Genomic DNA, 23,380 nt, shown 5'->3' on the forward strand with positions numbered 1-23,380 from the left:
TTTTTTTTTTTTTTTCCTTTTTGTCTTTTTTTCCGTGTCCGGCAACGGACCGCAACCCTCAGTGTCGCGCCCGTACCGGACCGGGACCAGCAACGGGATCGCAACCCTCGGCGCTGCGCCCACCCCTCGCTCAGCCAGTGAGCGGGAACCGGTCTCTATGTGGGATCCGAACCCTCGGCGGGAGCGCCGCTGCGCTTCCCAAGCGGCGCGCTGTAGCAGTGCACCACCGGGCCGGCCCAGAAATTGCCAATTCTATGTTGAGATGAGAAGAGCACATCCATGGCTGGGATGCGGGGTACTAACTCTCCCACAGTACAGTTTTACAGAGAAAGGTGTGGCTCCAGGAAAGGAAAGGAGTGATCCTTACCACCTGCTGTGCGGCAGGACTCTAGCCCTCACCTGCTCTCTTCCAGGGGCATCTGCTAAAACAAACAGAAACCCATCTCCCCCTGTCCTCCTGTGTCCAGACTGGGAGGCATAACTGCTTTGCCTCCAGTCATCATCTGGGGGCATATCTACTCTTCGAGGACCAGGGGCTCGGGACCCTGGAACAGGACCTGAATTCCAAGCTGACCTCAGAGGTACGTGAAGACTGCTGGATGGTGGGGACACTGGGTGAACAATGGGAGGGTAAGAGGGTAAATGGAAAAGATCCCCCCAGGACTGAGCATGAGAAACCTGAAAACCCTGGCTTCTTTCTGATGGTGTGGCAGTGTGGGTGAGCTGAGGCTTGCACCCCGAAGTAGTCAGGAATCTGGCCCCACTGTGCTGGTTAGTCTCTGAGCAGGGACCCCAGTAGGCATCTGTTCTGGAACGATGGGGGAGACTTCGGTAGTTCAAAGTCCTTCCTGTGCACTTGACCCCTTGGGAAGTTTCACCCCTGTCACACATAGCCAGAAACTGCTGGACACTCCTCGAAGTTCCTGGGGAGAGAAAAGAAACCCAAAGACTGAACATCTTCGAAAACCATTCTCCTTCCCAAAAGACCATTCCTGGTTGCTCCACCCAACTCCCCCATTCTTCCAAGTGCACATACACAAGGGAAAGCAGGAACCTAGCTTTGCTTTTGATTTCATTTTTTAAAATTCTTATTACACATCAAAATCAAGTCTCTTACCTCCACCCTGGGCAAATGAAATAGTCTCTTGGATGCTGCCATACTTCCTTCTACCTCATGCTACTATAATTGCCTCCTCCAACACACACACACACACACACGCCCCTCCCTAATATAGCATTATGACGACTCTACTCCTAGAGCCACCACTCTAAAACCTCACTTAGCTCTTCTTAACACGGTACCTTCATTCCAGTTAAGCTGTCTCTGCTTACATTCTTGCTCAGTCTCTGAGATCTCTGCTTTTGTTCACACATACACAATATGGGATGCCTTTTCTATACATTTATTTGACCTTGGCACTATTGATATCTTGGGCTGATAATTCTTTGTGGGGGTGGGGAGAGACTTCCCTATGCATTGTATGATGTTTAGCAGCATCCCTGCCTCTACCCACCAGATGTCAGTAGTACCTCCTCTTTTCCCCATTGAGAACAATTGCCTTAAACTGTAGATTCAGCCCATGAGGAGGAAAAAGAGAACATCTTGCTGTGGAGGGTCAAAGAAAGCCAGAACAATGCTACCCACTTTCCGCAGGATTGTCTGGGCCTGTACACATTGGCATGGATAATCCATGTGCAGGCCATCCCTCAGCTGAGACACAGGGAGCAGAAGGAGAGAAAACTAGCTGATAGAAATAATACTTTCTGTTTTGGAGGATCCCAAAGACCAAGTATTAACTCCCTTTGGTCACTTAAAAGCTTATTTTTCATGACCTGAAGCAGTTCATTCTCATGGGCAGACAGATTCTAGGGGTGCTGGTCTAGACCTTCAGTCTAAAAACCATGGTGCCCAAGAAATGAATCAAAAACAACCCATCTAGATCAATGCTTGACCTTAAAGCAATAATTCATATCCTTACATAATTCCACCTTGCGACAACCCCCCTCCCCCCAACAGGTGTACTGATTTGATCCCTTAAAGGCCCCTGGAAAGATACCATATTCTGGTATATGATATTAGATTGGGAGAAGTTACCTGGGGGTCTATGGGGCTCCCCTGCCACGCTGGGCATCAGGACATCTGGGGACAGGAACTGTGGTTGGGAAAGGTAGAGTTGGGGACCAAGGAGAAACACAGGAGGGTCATGGATGACAGGGAGGGAAGAGGAGCTGGAACAACGGTGCCCGGTTTCCAAAGGCTCTTTCCTCATGTTTGATGAATCCTTATAATGAGACAAGACAAAAAAACATAGAGATGAGGATTAACACACAGCAGGATGTGGTTGGGTAAACACAGTGAGGCAAACAGGAGGAAATGGAGGGAACTAGAGCACAGACATGCCTAGTTCTGGAGAGGGACCCAATTTACTCAGCGACTCTCCCTGTCAGCCCCTCTAAGAAACTCTAAACTTAAGATCCTGGTCCCTTAACCGGTCTTCCTCATATCCCTCACCTTCCCAATCCTACCATTCAGGTCTTTAGCAAACTCCTTAATACTAACAGTAGAATTAGATTGAGATAGGATTAAAAAATAAAGAAGAAATGAAGGAGAGAAATTCAGAAAGCCTGAGAGACTGAGAAAAAAAATCTGTATTTACTCGAAGTGTTGGTAACTAGAATATATCTGCTTAAATGTAGAATCAAGAACTCTACTCCATCTTCTGTCCTGTCCACAGCTGCTGCTGCTTTTGCCTGTCAAGTTTATATTCACTGATGCTTATGTCCTACTCTACACTCTGTTATTCACTTTTGTGGTAAAGACTCAGAAATATCCCCTTTAACATCTGAAACACTAATATATCCAGAATTGAACCAACATCCTTACAAACACATCCTCCTGGTTACCATTTTCCTAAGTCACCCAGACTCAAACATTGGCATTGCCTGTCATTTCCTACTTCCCAACCACAATTCCATTAGTTGCCAAGTATTTTCATTTCTACATGGATATCATATTTAAGCTCACCTGCCTTCATGATCTTCCTACCTCTCACCTACTATCTCCTTACTGTGGGCTACAAGGTCCTCTGTGATATGGCCCTGATGTTCTTTCTCACTTTATCTCCTACCATTCCTGTGCTTTTTACACTCTAACTTCCTTAATTTTCCTCAGACACACCAAGCTCATTCCTACCTCAGGGCCTTTACGTTTACTCTTTCTGTTACCAGGAATATTCTTCCCATGGCTCACACCTTCATATCACTGAGGTCTCTGATGAAATGTTCTTCCTTAGAGCTGATTTCTCTCACTATCCTATCAAAAATAGCCCTGAGGGGAAAAAAAAAACACTATTACCTCTTTACTCTTTATCCTCTTGGCCTATTTTATTCTTCTTAATCATACTCATCATTGTCTGGACTTATATCACCTGTTTGTTTATGGTCTTTCTCCCTCCAGTAGAATACATTTCTTTTCACTTCAGTATCCCCTGCCCCTTGAACAGCACATGGACAAATGCAGTCACTTAGTAAATAATACATTAAAACAAAATAATCTATATGCCAGTATATCTAATTTCCTTTAGTAGACTGCAAGCTGTTCAAGGGCAAAATTTGTGTTGTTTCATCAGTGTATGCTCATAGCACCTACCACAGTGTGGCACATGGTAAACGTTTACCATACAGCCTAAGGACCAGATGCCAGTCCTCTCAGCATGTGACAGCTAATTATTCCTTTCTTTTTGAACCACTCTTCCCTTGATACCCATAATACCACAGTTCCCTGATTTCCCTTCAATCTATTTAGTTTCTTTTTCTCAGTCTCCTTTTAGAGTTCTTCAGAAGAACCACCTTAATTCTGATGCTCTTCAGGGACATGTCCCAGTTCCTCTCCTCTTTTTACAGTATTCTCTTCCTCTTTTCAATGGCTGTGATTCCCATATCTTAGTTTCTAGCTCATATGTCTCATATCCAAAGGCCTCCTAGATATCGCCAGTCAAGCTTAATATATCGAAAACTGAATGTATATCTTCCCTCAAATATATCATTATCAACCCATAAAACTTGGGTATCATCCTTGATTCCCCTCTCCCCACTCCAGGCAGGTAGGCACCAAGTCCCCCTCATTGGCCCTCTAATATGTCTACTTTTCTCTATCCTCCCAAACGTCTTACTGTGACCTATAGGGGTCTCTGTGGTCCATAATCTGACCCTTGTTTATATTCTTTCCAGTCTCACTTGCCCACACTCTCTTATCATCTTCCCTTGCCAGATTCTCTAATCTTAGCATAACAAATGAGCTTCTTTTAATTAAATTAATATTTGCTTTAGGTCTTTTCACCTGCTATTCTTTTTGCTTCCTCCAGGAAGCCTTCCCTGATACCTCACACCTGGTTTAGATGTCCTTTCTATTATGCTGCCATAGCATCAAATCCTTATCACATTATAATGGCTCGTTTATTTATCTGTCCCCCACAGTAGACTGTAATGTTAGCTCCATAAAAGCAGGGACTATATCTAACTCAGTCACCACTGTATTCCTAGCACCTGGCACAATACCTAGAATATGAGCTCAATAAGCATTTGTTTAAAAGAATGAATCAATGAATGAAACAGAAGAAAGGAAGCCGCCTCTCCTAGGAAAATAACAGTTTGCCATTAAATGCATTGAAAGTACATGAAAACAAATGCTTTGGTTGGAAGAGATTATCTTTTCCAAAAAGAATAGCAGGCTGTTCAGAGTTGTTTAGGAACTTATGAACAATAAGTTGGGGGGGGAAATTGCCACTTGGGAGATAAACTGGATCTGAAGGGCTGATAGAACAGAGACTTAGTTTTTACTGTATATCTTGTTTGTACTCTTTTATTTTTGCACCATGTATTTAAAGCCTGTTTTTACATTTTTATTGAAGTGACCTGGTGGACAAGCCTCAATGCACTGGTGTTTTGCATCTGATTTCTACTGAAATGAAAAACTCAACTTGTCTTGGGCAAGTGTATGAAATTCTCAAAAAGTATGATTACCTATAGATCCAGCCACTGATAGTATTTGAGTTTGTTGATCTCAACTAGCTTCTGTTTTCCTGTCCCTTCAACCTACATATTATTATACTGGTACCATATGAAAAGCCTCAAGGAGACAGATTTTAAATAATTTTCCTTCTCACCTTAATGCACATACTTCACTTAAGACTGAAAACACACTGAATCCCACTCAATCAAGTACTAGGGTAGGAAGGAAAAGGCAAAACAATACTCCATCCCATTTCTTCCACTCTTCCTTTGATTAGTATAGTGGGTTCTGACCCAATCAGCAGCATTTACTTCTCAGATTCCTCTCAAGGCTACTATGACTCTTTTCACCGTAGGAAACCCTGTGTCACAACCCTTTCAGAACTGCTACAGGAAAGCGACATTCCTCTGGGCTCCAACTGAATGTGTATTAATAAAATAATGACGGCGTGTCCTCATTTTTGCTGAGTGCACATGGCTTTCCCCCAAATTACAATCTTGAGTTTCTACCTGCTTCTTTACCTGCAGTGTATTTTTATCTGGCAAAGAGGAGGGTACTCTGAATAGATGGACCCTGATTCTACTTACAAAACTGTGGGAAGAGACTGGAGCCTCCTCCCGCTCTGAGACAACGGTGCCACTGAGACTGCGGGAGATGCGGCGAAAGTTCTCTGCACTGTACTGTTCATCCTCCCCATACTCCCTGCTGAGGCCTCGGCAAGGTGCAGCCTTCAAACACACAGACACACACAGGCAGACACATCATACCAGATCGGTGGTTTTCCCACAGACCCTGTCCTCAGGGATATAGCAGAGAATAGGGGAAGACTCACAAGCAGACAGCTGGAATAGATATACTTGAAAGGTAGTGGCCATGTGGCAATTTCCTCTCACTCGAAAGAAGCCCAGTCATAGATCTTGTTTTCTTCTGATAACCCCACATCACCATGCCTCTGCCTTACCACCAACCCAACCACTCACATCTCTCCACACTTCCTTCCCCAACACACCATCTCAGGCGCAGCACCTTAGCACCCAAGGCTGCTACCTGAGAAGCAGGTACTGTGTTGGCTTCACGGAGACTGTACTCCATTTCTGCTGTTGGGGTCTTTGAGAGACCAAGACCAGGGGCTGAGTGCAACCTCCTCCCCATGCCATCTTCAGAGCCTGGGGAGGAAAACAAATACAAGTTGAAGCCATCTCTTCTCCTGGGGCCTAAACTCTCAGCCTGGCAACACAAACTCAGGAGTTCTTGTTTCATTAAATAACAAATATGCATCCCTGAACCCAATGAAGATGTGCTCTTGGAATTTAGAAATGAGAGTTTCAGAATATGGATAATTTCTTGTACAAAACAAGGGTCTGAGATCACAGGCCTTGAAGAACTTAGTGGAGAAGGGGCTCTGTGGACAGACAGCTAAATGTCCCCATCTTGCCTCATTTCATTTTCATAAACATAATCAGCTTCTGTCAGACTTGGGCCAACACTTGTAATATATACCAAGGAAATTATCCAATATAGTGATTTTCTAGAATAACTGTGGTAACAAAAGGAAACTATTATTTGCAGTCTAATCCAGAATTGAAATCATTGTCATCATATATCAAACCTCCTCATTTTATTTAACAGGAAGATGAGTTCCAGCGTCTGACAGGTAGCTAGCAGTTCGGCCAGGATTAAAATGCAAGTCTCTTGATTTTTGGCACAGTACTCTGTATCATCTCACCTGGTTACCTCTTGTTACTCTAAGCAGGAGCTCTTCAGGAACATTTTGCATGTATAATGCTCTTTTATTTCCTCCCTTAGCTTCTCTCAATCACTTAAATTCTAAACAATCACTAAATGCTTATCGCCTCCTCAAAATCTTTCTAGATTATTCAGGGAAGAGCTGCTCTAAACTGGATATGTGACTCCCAAAGGGTTGGCCTCAATACAACTAATTAAGTTTTCCATTCCAAATATGTACATGCCCTTGACCAATATTTGATATATATGTCCATGGCCAATTTATGTCTTGATTTGATACTTTGATTCATATATATATATGGCTGATATAAGTATAGAAGACCAGCTATTTTTAATATTTCCTGGTGCTTAAATGCAGTGGTTCCAATACCACCTCAGATTCATCTGGGAGTTTTAAAAGTAGAGTTTCCTGGACCTTACCACAGACCTGAATTAGAATCTCTGTTGGAGCCTGGAAATCATTATTTTCAAAAGGCTCCCCAAGAAGTGTAAGAAAATATCCTTAAACATTATTGGAGAAGATGTGAAATGTTACAGTCTTCCTAAAAAGCAACCTGAAAATCTCCATTAAAATAAAAAATGTATTTACTCTCTTGCCCAACAATTCTATTCCCAGGAATAAGAAAAATAGAGGTTGGCCAGTGAGCTCAGTTGGTTAGAGTACTGCCTTGTAACACCAAGGTCAGGGGTTTGAATCCCCTTACCAGCCAACTGCAAAAATAAAAGAAAAATAACAGGTCGTTAACAACATATCTATAAGGGTGTTTTCTTCTGGCACTGTTTGTAGTAACCAAGAACTAGAAATAAAGTAAGGCCCATATATAGCAGAATGGCTAAAAACATTATGGTATCCTCAATATCAAATATTGCACAGCCACTAAAAAGAATAAGTTGAGTTAAACTAGATGACTTTAGGGGATTTTCATAAAATATCTTTGAGTTAAAAGAAAAAAGATCTGCAATATAATCCCCAAGCAAAAACACTGTATATGTATAAGAGTACTTCAAAAAGTTCATGGAAAGATTCATATTATCTTTTATTTCTAATTTTCCATGAGCTTTTTGAAGTACCCTCATCTACGTAGGTCTACATATGGTTATATGAACAGAAAAATACAGATATATGCACACTAGACTGTTATGTAGGGAGGTGGGGGATACAAGGTAGGGACTGATGTGAGGGATGGAGAGATAGACAAAATTTTCTATATTAAAAACAGTAGTTTGGGGCCAGCCTGTGGCGCACTCGGTAGAGTGCAGCGCTTGGGAGCACAGCGGCGCTCCCACCGAGGTTTGTGATCCCGTTGCCGGTCGTGGTATGGGCGCGACACTGAGGGTTGCGATCCCGTTACCGGTCACGAAAAAAGACAAAAAGGAAAAAAAAAAAACAGTATTTGTGCTATGATCCTTTTATATAAAATTATTTCTAAGCTATATTGGTTAGAATTTGGTGTTTCTTTATTTAAGCCAAGTATGATTTCTAGTCAAAGAGGTAGCCATTGGAACCTCCTGATGCAAGTAGCTTCTAATTCCTTTAAAGGTATTTAAGCAGAGGTGGAGGTAAGGGATACTTTTGAGGAGATTTCCAGATTTGATAGAAAGTAGGGTTAAGATAATGTATACTCACTGATCAACTGTAACAAAAAGAAAGACTACCAGATATTATGTACTTCCTAAAAAGATATAAGGAGTAGAAAGTACTACCTATTAAATGTTCAAATTTTAAAAAATTGAACCTGATTTTCATCAAGCCTCTAGCCATAAATACCAGGTCACAGGAAAAATGGAGGCTAGGAGAACATGTTTTTTTAAATAACCAAAAAACGTCTACTGGATTATAATCATCAAAATCAAGAAATGTGTGAAATGATATAAGAGAAATGACCAAATGTCTTCAACAAATAAATGGCAAGGGGAAAAAAGAAAGTAGAGTTTTACAGGCTAAAAAAAAAAAGACATGGGACATATCAACAAAATGCAATGCATGGATCTTGTTTGGATCCCAATTTGAAATAAACCAACTGTGGGCCGACCCCGTGGTGCACTCGGGAGAGTGCGGCGCTGGGAGCGCAGCCCGCCGCGGGTTCAGATCTTATATAGGGATGACCAGTGCACTCACTGGCTGAGCGCGGTGCGGCTGGTCACAAAAAAAAAAAAGAAGAAGAAACAAACAAACCAACTGTGAAAAGACATTTATGAGACAATTGGAAAAATTTGAATATTGCTAGGTATTATATCAAGAAATTATTGTTAATAGTTTAGATGTAATAATATTATAGTTTTGCCTTTTAAAAAAAGTCCTTATTCCTGAGGGAGACATTCTAAACTTTATGAGTGAAATGATATACTGTGTGAGCTTTGCTTTAAAATAATCTACTGGAGAAGGGAAAATGGAAGGTATAGCTAAATCAAAATTGGCCTTGTGTTGCTGGTGATAAGCACCTGGAGGGTAGGGTGGAGGGACTATTATAATATTTACTCTTTACTTTTGAATACATTTAAAATTTTCCATAACAAAAAAAATTTTAAGTAGATATCTATAAGATGATGCCTGTCCAAACTCAAAACACTATGAAATTCAGAATACAGGTCAAGAGCAGTGTTCATATAACTCTTTAGGAACTACAATCATTTCCAAATTAATCTGGTAACAAAAGACCACATACTGTATGATTCCATTTATATGAAATGTCCAGAATAGGCAAATCTATAGAGATAAAATAGTTTACTGCTTGCCTGGGCTTGGATGAGCGGCAGAAGGAAATGGGGAATGACTGCTAATTGTACAGGGTTTCTTTTTGGGGTGATAAGAATACTTTTAAAACCGATTGTGGTGATGAATGGACAAGTCTAATATACTAAAAATCATTGTATTGCCTACTTGAAATAGATGAAGTGTATGATATATAAATTACATATCAATAAAACTTTTATTTTTTAAAAAAAGTAACTTGGTGTTTAATAAATGCTTTATAATAAGATAAAGGACTCCCCAAAGATTATATTTTTCATATATGGATCCTAATTAGCATTTTCCTTCATCATTTCCTTCCTGATTAATTCCACCTGATCACTTCTTTATTCTATGTCATGTCAGTTCTTAAGGACTCAGTTTTTAAACCAGGGACTCTAACCAAAACAAAGACTGTTTCATTTGACAAGTATTTTGAGAACTGATTGATTAGGTGAATTTTTTTTTTTTTTTTTGTCTTTTTTCATGTCCGGCAACGGACCGTAACCCTCAGTGTCGTGCCCGTACCGGACCGGGACCGGCAACAGGATCGCAACCCTCGGTGTTGCTCCCACGCCTCGCTCAGCCAGTGAGCGGGAACCGGTCTGTATGTGGGAATTCAGAATACAGGTCAAGAGCAGTGTTCATATAACTCTTTAGGAACTACAATCATTTCCAAATTAATCTGGTAACAAAAGACCACATACTGTATGATTCCATTTATATGAAATGTCCAGAATAGGCAAATCTATAGAGATAAAATAGTTTACTGCTTGCCTGGGCTTGGATGAGCGGCAGAAGGAAATGGGGAATGACTGCTAATTGTACAGGGTTTCTTTTTGGGGTGATAAGAATACTTTTAAAACCGATTGTGGTGATGAATGGACAAGTCTAATATACTAAAAATCATTGTATTGCCTACTTTAAATAGATGAAGTGTATGATATATAAATTACATATCAATAAAACTTTTATTTTTTAAAAAAAGTAACTTGGTGTTTAATAAATGCTTTATAATAAGATAAAGGACTCCCCAAAGATTATATTTTTCATATATGGATCCTAATTAGCATTTTCCTTCATCATTTCCTTCCTGATTAATTCCACCTGATCACTTCTTTATTCTATGTCATGTCAGTTCTTAAGGACTCAGTTTTTAAACCAGGGACTCTAACCAAAACAAAGACTGTTTCATTTGACAAGTATTTTGAGAACTGATTGATTAGGTGAATTTTTTTTTTTTTTTTGTCTTTTTTCATGTCCGGCAACGGACCGTAACCCTCAGTGTCGTGCCCGTACCGGACCGGGACCGGCAACAGGATCGCAACCCTCGGTGTTGCTCCCACGCCTCGCTCAGCCAGTGAGCGGGAACCGGTCTGTATGTGGGATCCGAACCCTCAGCGGGAGCGCCGCCGCGCTTCCCAAGCGGCGCACTGTAGCAGTGCGCCACCGGGCCGGCCCTAGGTGAATTTTTAAAATTAGTTTTTGTTCACTATTAAATAAAAAATTAATGGTTGGTAGGTACTCTCTCATACTGTTTTCAGATATATAATCTTCCTGAAGGCATCTGCCACAGTATATATCAAGAGATTTTTTAAAGTTAATAATCTTCAACTAGTTATTAGTCTTCTAAATGCTTATTCTATGGAGCTTATCAGAAATGTAGCCAAATACTTAAATCCAAAAATATTCATCACAGTGCTACATTATCAAAAAGCTGAAAGTAACCTAAATATTCAATAATAGTAGAATGGTTGAATAAATAAATTATGGTATTCATACAGACCATATTATAATCACTAAAAGTAGTTTTTAATGGAGAATCCTCATAGATATAATTTGAGAGAATCATGAAACTAAACTGTATACATATATTGTAATGATCCTGCTTTTCATAAAAACAAAACATAATGTATATTATATAGGTATTTAAAAAAAAAAGCTTATAAAAATATTGAGTCAGATTATCACTGGTTTTTGATACTTTACTTTCAAAACTATCAATGATGAAAAATGTTTTGGGTAATACAAGGATTTTTTTTTAATACAATGTTTAACGTTCAACTAGTTAGCATAATTTTGCAATATATTATTTTCTATGTTTATTATTTGTGTAGTCTTACTATTTGTGTAGTCTTTCTCCCTTATTTAAGAGAGAAAGCTCATTGAGGCAGACTCCAGCTTTTCCTCATTTTTTTAGAATCTTCCCATATCGCCCTGTCCTGTGAACCTAAAGAGAACTCAGTAAATGTTATTGCAAAGTCTACACTAGAATGCAGATCCTCAGAAACGTACCTTAATATCAAATCTTACATTTATGTGGTATCCCCTCACAGCTCTGGGGAACATGGTAGGTACTCGATAAACACTTACTTGGCTGTAATTAAACATTGGTTATTAGCATGCAAGGAACGTGTACCATTATGGAAAATGTCACGCTCAAGCTGAAGATGAAGTTCTCTGAGTTCAATTCCACAGAATTATACATATCATCTTACAGTTGGAACATACCTTTTTAAAAATCACTGAACCAATTCTCTAATTTTATAGGTAAAACCTTGGCCCTGGGATATTAAGTGACTTTCCAAATTTATTCTGAGAGTTAATGTCAGAACCAGGAAAATAGTTCAGTCTTTGGAGTTAAGTGCATTAATCTAAGTTGCAAACATTCTTCATATCTTCAATTTCCAAAACTAAGTCTATGATGTGCACTTAAGGCATAGGCTTCACTCTTCACTCAGTATTATCTCAGGGAAGGTCGGTGAATGGCTACCTTACAGTTAAGCTACCTTGAAAATTCTATGAACACTAGACCTGGCAGTTCCTGAAGGAGTCAGGGAAGGTCTCCATATTGCTGGCTCAGGATGGTCTGGAAATGCCACACTGGAGACTTGGCTCAATGTGGACATCCTTGTTGTGAGGTATACTTGGAGGCTGAATCTTGGGATTAGTTTAGCTCCTAAGCCATAGAAGGATGAATTTTCTTCTCAGCATCCCCCCATCACACACTGAATCACTCTCAAAGACCTATGGACCATTCCTTAGCACTGCATACTGGAGAAGCCATGGGCAAATACTTCGTGATCTCTTTCTACAGAAGGAGGGAATTGGTCTGTGAGTGATAATTCTGCCCCCATTCTCCACTCTAGCCAGAAAAACGTCTAGCCATTATCCTGAAGGTTTTATGAGTAAAGTCAGAAGTTCTACTACCTCCCACTAAGCTGGGGTTACTATCTGTACAGAACACTACCCCTCATCTGATCTTGTCCTCAGCTTTGACACGATCCTCACTCTCTCCACATCTGGTTTCATTCTTACCTCTTTGACTAAGGGCATGCCAGGCCACATCCTGCTGCTCCCATTCAGAACAACCAGTTTGAGAAGACTGAAGACTGGCCTGGTAGAGAGACTCCAATTCTGAGGTCTCCTGCTCTGTGTCTTGGTTCCAATGTGGATGCAAAAGGATGTGATTTCTCTCTGGATAGGTTACACAGGTATGTGAATCATGGGGGGAGGACTTCATTCCTGACCCAGGGACCCCATGTTTAAGCTGAGAATCACAGAGCCTTGTGACATTCACCCAGGAATCCAAAGGCAAGGAAGTCCCCAAGTCGATACTGCTGCCCAGCTCCTTAGGCCTAGCGTCTCTCATTTGGGACAATTTCCCTTGGTATATACCTGGTTCTGCCAACCTGCGCTGTCCTCCTCTAGAAGTTTCACCATTAGGCATCCCAGAGTTCATGCCAAGAGAAGGATGGTCAGCAGGATCTTCCCAGGAAGGCAATCTACCCCTATCATCCAGAGAAGATTGTTGTTTTGCCCAAGGCCAGTGGCCTTTCCCTTGACCCTGTGGGAAAGGAGGCTTAGAGTCAGAAGGGGAAGAGCTCTTCCTCAGACTATTTGGCACACTTCTATCCTGGGAACCTGTACCATCCCTTGTGGAGGCACCTTGCATCCTCTGGAACTGCTCTGCCAGAGAGCGGACAAGCCCCTTTGTGCTGGGAAACTCTGGCCTATAGGGCTCCCCACTGCCTCCATCCACTTTTGAAGTCAATGAAGTTTTGAGGCTCTGGGCTCGGAGGCATAGGTCAGTTCTCTGCACAGGATCAAGAGAGTGAAGCACAAATGAAGAAGCAGCAGGCATTATGGGATGGCAGGCCCTATACAGGGGAAGGCTGGGCTGAGCTGATGAAGTTGAAGGACTATAGCTTAATCTATGTGTATCTTCTCTCTCAGAGGTGGCTATTCCAACTGGCTGTGACCAAGGCATCACCAGGGATGGGTCAGCAGGATCCCTCTTTTCTTGGATCAGCTGATCTTCAGCAATGCCTCTTCCTTCTTGTGGAGGAAACCTGCTGCAGCTGCTGTTGTCACCCTTGTAGCCTTGCAGCTTACCCTCTGGGACATCCAATGGCTCCCAACCATGATAAGAATTCTTCTCAGTCCTCCCTGGTGTTTTAGGTAGATTCTGACTGTGGAATGCAGAGGGGTCAATGCTGTTCGCCTCAACTGAAGTCAGAAGTTTTGATGCTGATGTACTGGGGGAATTGTACTGTGAGACAGATGGGGCAGGTGACTCTGGGAATAGTGATGAGTATGACTCATGGCAGGAAGCAGGTGAGTGGAAGAAAGAACTGGCCCCAAACTCTGTATCTGTGCAGGGTTCCAGTTGGGTCTCCTGGCTTAACAATACTTGGAGCGGGATAGGCTGTTCACTGAAACAAATGGAGAGAGCCAATCATAAGCTGCTTTGATTGACAAGAACACTTTGACACAGAGCTGTTCGTTCCATTCCCATTTCTAGCTATCCACAGAGAGAATGTGAAAATAAGTGGAAAGACAAGCACAAGTAGATTCAACAGTTCAGAGGTTCACAAAAGAAAAGGCACATGGTCAGCTCACACCCAAGTAAATAGGTAATCTTAATCCTCTTTATTAAATGCCTTCACCAAAGTTGCACACAGTGATACTAAGTGCAGCCCTCACTACCAGTGAAGTCCCATTCCGATCACATTCTACTAGCAAATTAAAAAACAAAAATTGCTAGTTCCACATGCAGATGACATGGAAGGTAAGCAAAGCCTGAAAATCACTCATACCAAACAGCAAAAATCCAGGATGCTCTACAGGGAGGGAAGTCCTACCTGGGATCCTAATAGGCAGTCCAGACAAAGGAACCAAGAGGCCACATTTACAGAATACAGGGTGATTTGGGCTCATAGGATTACATAGAAATCAACCATTTTAAATGTGTTTTCATAATCTGGATTTGATAGTATTACTCACTGAGATGTTTCCCCAAAGTAATATACTATGACTCTCTTGAGATTTAGGAGTGGGAGTAGGTATTAATCGTATTTAGTTGGTTTCTCATTAATTGCTTTATATTTCTGACCTAAAAAAACTCAGTGTTACAAGCACTTAATCTTCAATCACTCACACACATCAAGGGGTATAAATTTTCTGGAGTTTAGCTGTCTAAATTGCTTATATTCAAAACAAGTTTGTAAATTTGAATGAGAATATACTGTAAATTTTTGTGGGTATAGTCACCCAGTCACACTGTATTATGATGAATACAATATATGGGAAAAATAATCACAAAAGGCAATATTACATTATACTTAAGGACATGGCTTTGGCATCAAACAGACCTGGATTTGAATTCTACCACTTAGTAGCTAAGTAATCTTGGATACCTTACTTACCCTCTCTTAGCCCAAGTTCCCTTATCTGTAAAATGTGCTAAATAATAGTCCCTATCTCATAAGATTATTGTGAGAATGAAAGAAAATAAAACATATAAAGAGCTTAGCTCAGTGCCTAGACTTAGGCAAATGTTCAAAACATGCTAGCTGTTTTTGATATATTTATATTTTGAAAACTACTCAGACTTATTAACAGCCAAAATTAATTTTTACCTAAATCCATCTATTCAAAGCCAGATTCAAGGGCTAAGATATGGGAACTACACCAATGGCTATGGGGACTTTTTTCCTAGTATGACTATAAAGAAGCAAAGCAAAGGGAATCTTTGTGTCTCTTCTCTTTTCTCAGAGCAAAGAAAGGAAAAGAATGCTTTCTCTACTTCCATGAGGGACAGGAAGCATTGAAATCCCAAAATAAATCACATGGTTGCTACTACAACATGAAATGTAACCCGGATTGCCATGTCTAAGAACATAATATGTACAAATATAATAATCATGTTATTACACAAGTCCGGGGATAAACTCACCCATAGGAAATTTGGACAAATGGTCTATTTCTTATGCTGTACTTTTTGTATCTTTCTAGGAACTATTAAAGAAAGGATCAGCAGTGCAATGAGCTTTTCACTGTATATCTGACCTGAGAGAAGAAAATCTTTTCAGAGGACTCTTCTCTTTCCCCTGTAGTCACCAAGATAATGAGAGCTCTTGCTGCGGAGCACCCATGGTCACTTCCTCCCCTGGTGTCCATAAACTAATGTGGTTCCCAAGCACTACCTTGTTGGCTGAGGGAGGGCCCCCCCCTGTGATGGGAGGCAGGTTGAGGGCTGCGACGGCTGCTGCGATGATTGCTGCTGCTGCATGCGATCCTGCAGGCTCCGTGCTTTTCGAATACTGATTTGCAACTTCTTATCGACTAGGGCTCTGCTGTGTGTGCTAGAGCTGGCACCATGCAGGGCAAGTCTTAGTTTAGCTAAAATGCAAAAGAAAAATAGCAGAAACAGAACACAAAATACAAACAAAAAATAAAAAGAATAAAATTGAAAAAAAGATATGCAGTAAAACTCAAAATATGCAGCAGGAATGCAAGGCATGGACCATGCATGTGCTGTCCAGGGCACAGAGCTGGCTCTGGCTATAAGGAACATTCATGGAAGCCATGGAGGCCAAACAGGTTAATTCAAATTAAAAAAAAAAAAAAAAAAAAAAAAAAAAAATCAGGAAGATAAACTGGTGCTTCCATCTTAGAGGCTGCCACTCTTGTCATCCTTTACAATTGACCTGGTCTCCACATTCTGATCCCAACTCCCCCTTCCCAGTGACCAAGGGTAGAAATAAAATCCAAATCTGTCATTATTGAGCACAGCTTCTTGTGGGTCACATTTAAGAATCAGATACCAATTCTAAGCCTTAGTCCCTTCTGTAACCTTATTGTGCTGCATACCAGGAAGGCAGCGAAGAAACAGAAAGAATCAAATACCATAGTGGAAAGTCATAGGACTGGGAAGTAAAAGCTAGTTTATTCAGTTTTCCTGCCATAAGCTCCAACTCACTAGTCAGTGACTAGAGAAAGAGCAAACTAACCTCACATCTGAGGTCTAACTTTATGTTAGGATAAGAATGTAGGCATGGCTGGAGAATTCATCTGTTGATTCTTGCTGAGGTTATTCCAGTATATATTCATAGGCCACAGTGAAAGTGCTAGGCACATTTAGAAATCTGAAGGGCAAAGACAGCTAAAGGGCTTTAGTTTGAGAGAGCAAGAATGAGGATATTTAAAAACTGTTTTTATCCCATCTGAGTGACAACACTTATAATACCTATTGTGAAGTTAGTCAAAAGTGCCATAGCCATAGCAGTTAGTTACTTACAGATAGCTTCGTTACAGAGAGCCAAAGCAGCAGCACAGTCTCCTTTTTGTTCCAGATGGAGCGACTCTTCAAACATTGAATCTGCTTCTTGCAGGGACCTCTCAAAGCTGTCACTCCTCCCTGAAAGGGCCAGTGCTTTTCATTTTCATTGTAATTCATTCCAACTTTTCCTGTGTATTGCTGTTTCCCTTTGGTACACACAGATCCTTGCTGTGAAGCCATTGGTCTACCCTTATTCTAATTGTCATTGCTATTAAGAATTCTCTAAAATAAGTAAAACATCCATTTTCACCTTAACTGAGACCTTACCAAGGCCATGAAAGAGAGACATGACATTGCCGGCCACGTGTTCCAACTCAAGACCTCTTAGGGAGTCCCTCAAGGAAAGAACAAAGTATTGTCAATAGAAGAAGGGTGGGTTCTCATGCCTGGAACTAAACTGATCTTCCACAATGCAATAGAATACATCTTGCCAGCCAGTGTCACAACACCCTCAACTTCCAATGAGACCTCCACTGCTAAGTTATGGCAAAGGTGGCTTCACTATTCTGTGGAATGCTATTCATACCACTTCTTTCCCACGTCAATTCACAGTCCTCTCTGCACCACCCTAAACTGGAAAATCAGTGCACCTCTGGTCACAGATGGTCTACAGTTCCTACCTCAGTATCTACCAGGGCACTACCTTTATTGTTGGTTAGCATACACATAACTTTTTTTTTTATTTGTACTGGCCAGTATGGGAATCCAAACCCTTGGCCTTGGTGTTGACAATACCACACTCTAACCAGCCGCCAAGCTAATCTGCCAGCTTTTTTTTTTTTTTTAGCATGACATACCTTTAATCAGCACTGCTATCTACTTACTTTTATCATGCTCACGCTCACCAAAACTACCCAAAAAGTCACCTTACCATATAGCAAGCATGGGATACTCCCTCCTGCTCTCAGAGTGAATGTGTGCCAAAGCAGGTGCAAAAGAGTACAATGTCTGGGTCTGGTCAGTCAGCTTAGTAACACCAAGGTCATAGGTTCGGATCCCTGTACTGGCCAGCTGCTCCTCAACTTCCAATGAGATCTCCACTGCTAAGTTATGGCAAAGGTGGCTTCACTATTCTGTGGAATGCTATTCATACCACTTCTTTCCCACGTCAACTCACAGTCCTCTCTGCACCACCCTAAACTGGAAAATCAGTGCACCTCTGGTCACAGATGGTCTACAGTTCCTACCTCAGTATCTACCAGGGCACTACCTTTATTGTTGGTTAGCATACACATAACTTTTTTTTTTATTTGTACTGGCCAGTATGGGAATCCAAACCCTTGGCCTTGGTGTTGACAATACCACACTCTAACCAGCCGCCAAGCTAATCTGCCAGCTTTTTTTTTTTTTTTAGCATGACATACCTTTAATCAGCACTGCTATCTACTTACTTTTATCATGCTCACGCTCACCAAAACTACCCAAAAAGTCACCTTACCATATAGCAAGCATGGGATACTCCCTCCTGCTCTCAGAGTGAATGTGTGCCAAAGCAGGTGCAAAAGAGTACAATGTCTGGGTCTGGTCAGTCAGCTTAGTAACACCAAGGTCATAGGTTCGGATCCCTGTACTGGCCAGCTGCCACAAAAGAGTACAATGTCCAAGTACAATGCCAGATAAAAGGCTAGGAAGTACAATAAGGGCAGCTTTTGTAAAAGAACCCTCAAGTGTATGAACTCCCTTTCCCTCTACTCACTCATAACCATAGGTAGCAAGCTGTAATGTAAGTTCACCTACAATTGGGACGGCCAGAGAGCCTTCACAAGGCTACAGGGAAAAGAATCAAAATGTCTGAGTATGGGCCGGCCCGGTGGCGCACTGCGCTAGTGCGCCGCTTGGGAAGCGCGGCGGGCGCTCCCGCCCGAGGGTTCGGATCCCACATATAGACCGGTTCCCGCTCACTGGCTGAGCGAGGCGCGGGAGCAGCGCCGAGGGTTGCAATCCCGTTGCTGGTCCCCGGTCTGGTACGGGGGCAACACTGAGGGTTGCGATCCGTTGCCGGACACGGAAAAAGACAAAAGACAAAAAAAAAAAAAAAAATGTCTGAGTATTTCTCCCAAAATGTCCATCATCCGCCACTTACCTCCAGTTGGATATGGTAAGTAAGGCTCTGCCACAACCCTAACATTCACTTCCTAATTCACTGTGGCTTTTTGAGAGCAATGGGAAGACAGGGGAAGTAGCAGGTTGGTTCTGAAGAACTTGGCACTCAGGTTCCTCCCTGTCTCTAGAGTAGTGGTTTCCGCCGCCCCCGAGGCCTGAAGTTCTCTCATAATATTTGGAATCAACTGAATCCATACAACCTTTATGGTCAGGAGTGGGGGTTACAGCCATTAAAAAAAAAGTTCTCTACTTTACAGAGAACTAGGCAAACTATAGTTGATCAATCACTATACTAGATTTTAATTCTTATCCTCCAGAATCTTTGAATTCCATTCCTTGCTCTTCCAGCAGATGCTGAACTGATAAAATACAGCGAGTGGGATTCTCTCCCTACTTTAATGTACTGCCCAGACAGATGGGGAGGGAGACAAGGAGGGAAAAAACAAGACCCCTCTTTCAGAAGCAATATAAACCTGCGGATACCAGTGTGGTTCAGCTTGAGGTCAAAAGGGAAGAAAGGACTATCCAAATATACAGAGCTAAGTAATTAGGAATTTAAGACTAATTTGGAAATAAATTCAATGCCTTGGGAAATATGAAGCAACAATTGTCTTGAATCAAAAGACAATTAAAGAGAGAGAAAAAAAGAAGACAATTAAAGGAGAAAAGCTGTCCCCAGGTAGGACTACTTAGCCCAGGAAGTTTCTGTAAGAATGATAAATTCATTTTATAGAAAGACAAACTGAAACATAGGTTTCACAGCCTACTTAAAGTAAAGACTTCAGGTTTTTTGAACTTTTATTTTGAAAGCTAATCTCTTTCGGCACAAAGTGACATCCTAAAGAAATTCTAGGAAGAAAAAAAAGTGACTAAAGTGGGCCAGTTGGGGAAACTTAAGTAAAGTCCACACAAATCACATGAGACTGGGGAATGAACTGTCATGGTATCACAATTAGGCCTTGTGTCCTCAGCTCCTGTTTAGCAAGTCCACTTCCCTGAAGCTCCAGGGTATGCTTCTTCCCAGCAAGTAGAATTCCTCACTGTCAGCATGGTTTGCTGCCCTTTTCTGCTGTTTCTGAATTGAGATTAGTTTCACATTTACATCTTCTATAGATGTTCATGGGAAACATATTTCATCAACAATATACCATCTCTAATCTATAGTCTTTTAACAGATGTGCCCCAAATTAGTGCTTGTCACCTCCTATGTTAGCCAGCTCTCACTGGAATGGCTGAATTAAGATAAAATACAACTTTGCTAAAGAGAAGACCGGGAACTTAACAAGCTTGGATTTTTTTTTTTCTACCTCTTCTCTCTGCCCCTATTACCTACAACCTAATGTTCATAGTAATTACCCTGATTCTGTAGTTCATCCAAGTCCATGAAGCGGCTGGGATGAGGGTTAAACCCTTTAGCTGCCTCTAATTCCTTCTCCCGTTTCCTTCGAAGTTCCTGTTCCTGGGCCCTCCTGGCCACTTCTTCCTGCAATTCATCCAGTTCACTTTTAGAAGATATCTCCCCACCTGGGACACAAGCAAGAGAGAAAGTAAGTCACCACATTTCTGTAACCAATATTAAGCAACTGCTGAATTTATGGCCACTGCATTGCTTTTCCTTTGGAAATCTTGCCTTCAATGTGGAGTTCTTGTTTTGGATAGTACTTTCCATATCAGATTCAGGGTGGGACCTAGGCCATGAATCATAACAGTAATAATAACAACAAATATTTATCGAGTGCATAATGACAATAACAACATGACACCTGACATTTACTTAGCATTGCTATGTGCCAGGAATAGTTTCAAGCACTTTTACATATATTATTTCACAACTTAAAAGGATCACAACAACCTGTGAGGTAGATACTAATATTATCCCCATTTTAGGAATAAGAAAACTGAGTAACAAAGAGGATAAATAATTTGCCCAAGGTAACACAAGTGGCAAATGGTGGAGCCGAATCAAAGTCAAATCGGTTAAATTCATAATCCATGCTCTCAGCATCACTCTCTACCAGGGGCTACCACTCACTCATTTGCAGCTTCAAGCATTTTCTCATGCTTAATTTCCACCATGTCTTTATGAGTTTGTAAAATGTCCACAATAGTAAAACTTCAACTTTAAAAGTGTTCATAGATGGATCTAAATAGATCTAGAAGCACGTGCATGATAAATTAAGTTAAAAAAAAGTTTTTAAATAATCGTGGGGGCATAAATAGAATTTATTATTTTAATAAAAGACGGTGTGGTGATATGGTGTGTGAAGAATTTTGTCATAATTCCTTGCTAAATATCTTTTACCAGTATCCTGTTGGTGGATTCTATCCAGCTAGTCCAGAATCGAGGACTTTTAGGGAAATCATGAGACTCAATCTCTAGCATACTAAAACTGTATTGGCTATGAAGAGACGAGAAGGGGGAATAGGTTCAGACATGATCACAAGTTTCTCAAAGCAATGTTACTCTACATGAAATAAATTAACATGTGGGAAATAAATCAAATGTGTAATTTCATTGTGAAGCACTAATTTCTTCCATGGGTCTCTAACTATAACTTATTCCAGCCCAGGATTCCAGAGATATCTGCCCCTAAAGGGCACTGTTCTGCTCAGCCACATGTCAGCAACCTATAGCACTCAGACCTAAAAGGGTTCACGCCTTTTTATTACCGCTGTTGCACACCTCCTTTCCAGCCACCAGTAACAACTTTCAACAACTATCGAAAGAAGTGGTAGTCAGACTAGGATATAGAGGCAGGGGTAAGAGTAAGTTTGAGTTGCTTATTTCCCAGTTTTACATACAGCCTACATGTCCCCTTTTGGTGTCTCAATTCATAGTACTAAACAATAAGAAACCCATTTCTTAAGAAACTGTCCCTATACCAAGGAAAACCCTAGGACTTACTCTTCTGAGGAATGGAGCTGTTATTCACACTGTTCACCATATTTCTGTCCCTTCTTGCTCCCACAAGGGCTCTCTCCAAAGTAGAAAGAAACATTCAGGCATGTTGTAATGGAGAACAAAAAAATAGATAAATCCCAAAATGGAGCAACTCAAATGCCTCCACATTTACATTCTGATGGAATATGCAAACGCAATCGTCCTCTGATTTCAAAGATGCTCAGGAGAGGCTGTTCCCAAATAGAATCGGTGGTCAAATCCAGCTCCCCAAATCCAGTGTCCTTCTTCTTACCTGAGAAGGGCTGGCTCTTTGTCCAGCCACTCACAGATGCGGTGGAGTCCACTTCCAGGATGCTGCTGCTATGAGACTTTGGGATATGACGCCAGGGAGGGACCAACCCAGCTGATCTCTTAGCACTTGGATCCCTTCAAAAGAGAACCCAGTGTCTAGTGATAGCATAGGAAGGATGGTTACTAGCAACTTTCCTAGGTCTAAACTCCCTCAACAAAATATCAAACTAATAAAATTAAAGCTCCTGCTTTTTAAACTACTTCTGGAAAATTGAAATACCCACTCATTATTACCTCACCTCTTTCACATTTTGGCATCTAGCACAGAATCTGGCACATAGCTAATATTCAAAATCTACTTAATGAATTAATGAACATATTGCTCTCATATGTACTGCCTTTCCTCTTTCTTTCTAAACCTTTGTAGCATGTTCTCATGAGAAAAACTTAACAGGGTCTTATGGCCAGGGAAGAACAGTGGGAAAGTATGAGGACATAGTTATCATCCATGTAGAAGATATAATCACTCTTTTCAAAGCAGCTATACTTTTGGGAAAATTGCCTCAGTGGCAACTCAGTAAAAATAATGTATAAAGATCTAAAATTTATAGAGCAAACTGAGCCTTATGGGCAGGGTACAATGAACTCTATAAAATTGTCATCATTATCTTATGAGATTATGAATATCACTGACTTCATAAAACACCGAATCCCTAGTGACCCTAACAAAACAAAACACAAAATAAACAAACAAAAAAACTATCCGAAAATAGAAAGCAAGAATAACTAACAGTTGAGTTTCTTCTCTGATCTTAGGATTACACAAGTTTATTCACTAATTCATTCTTTCACTAAGTTACTTACTAAACCATTTTTTTTAAGTAAAATTTTTTCTTGTGTGTATTTAAGTTATACAACATGATGTTATGGGATAAATATAGACAGTAAAAAGGTTACTACAGTGAAGTAAAT

The 23,380-nt window shown here is 41.0% G+C and overlaps 1 protein-coding gene across 9 annotated transcripts in view; it reads right to left on the reverse strand.

Annotated features, from left to right (window-relative positions):
• Nucleotides 1-170: 170 nt before the first annotated feature.
• The window catches only part of USP54 (ubiquitin specific peptidase 54), a 64,486-nt gene continuing 41,276 nt past the window's right edge, over nt 171-23,380 (reverse strand). For 4 of the 9 annotated variants that reach the window (XM_008582185.1, XM_008582183.1, XM_008582187.1 and 1 more), the window contains 9 exons: nt 22,410-22,543; nt 20,572-20,739; nt 17,071-17,190; nt 15,977-16,172; nt 12,807-14,203; nt 6,059-6,177; nt 5,599-5,739; nt 2,096-2,282; nt 171-923 (listed from right to left, as the gene is read on the reverse strand). In XM_008582185.1, coding sequence (XP_008580407.1) covers nt 364-923; nt 2,096-2,282; nt 5,599-5,739; nt 6,059-6,177; nt 12,807-14,203; nt 15,977-16,172; nt 17,071-17,190; nt 20,572-20,739; nt 22,410-22,543 — 3,022 coding nt within the window. In that variant the 3' untranslated portion in view covers nt 171-363. The remainder of the gene's footprint in view (nt 924-2,095; nt 2,283-5,598; nt 5,740-6,058; nt 6,178-12,806; nt 14,204-15,976; nt 16,173-17,070; nt 17,191-20,571; nt 20,740-22,409; nt 22,544-23,380) is intronic. The other 5 variants (XM_008582190.1, XM_008582186.1, XM_008582184.1 and 2 more) reach the window with 4 other exon arrangements.

This window comes from Galeopterus variegatus, unplaced genomic scaffold (genome assembly GCF_000696425.1).
Source record: "Galeopterus variegatus unplaced genomic scaffold, G_variegatus-3.0.2 Scaffold2529, whole genome shotgun sequence".
NCBI lineage: Eukaryota > Metazoa > Chordata > Mammalia > Dermoptera > Cynocephalidae > Galeopterus > Galeopterus variegatus.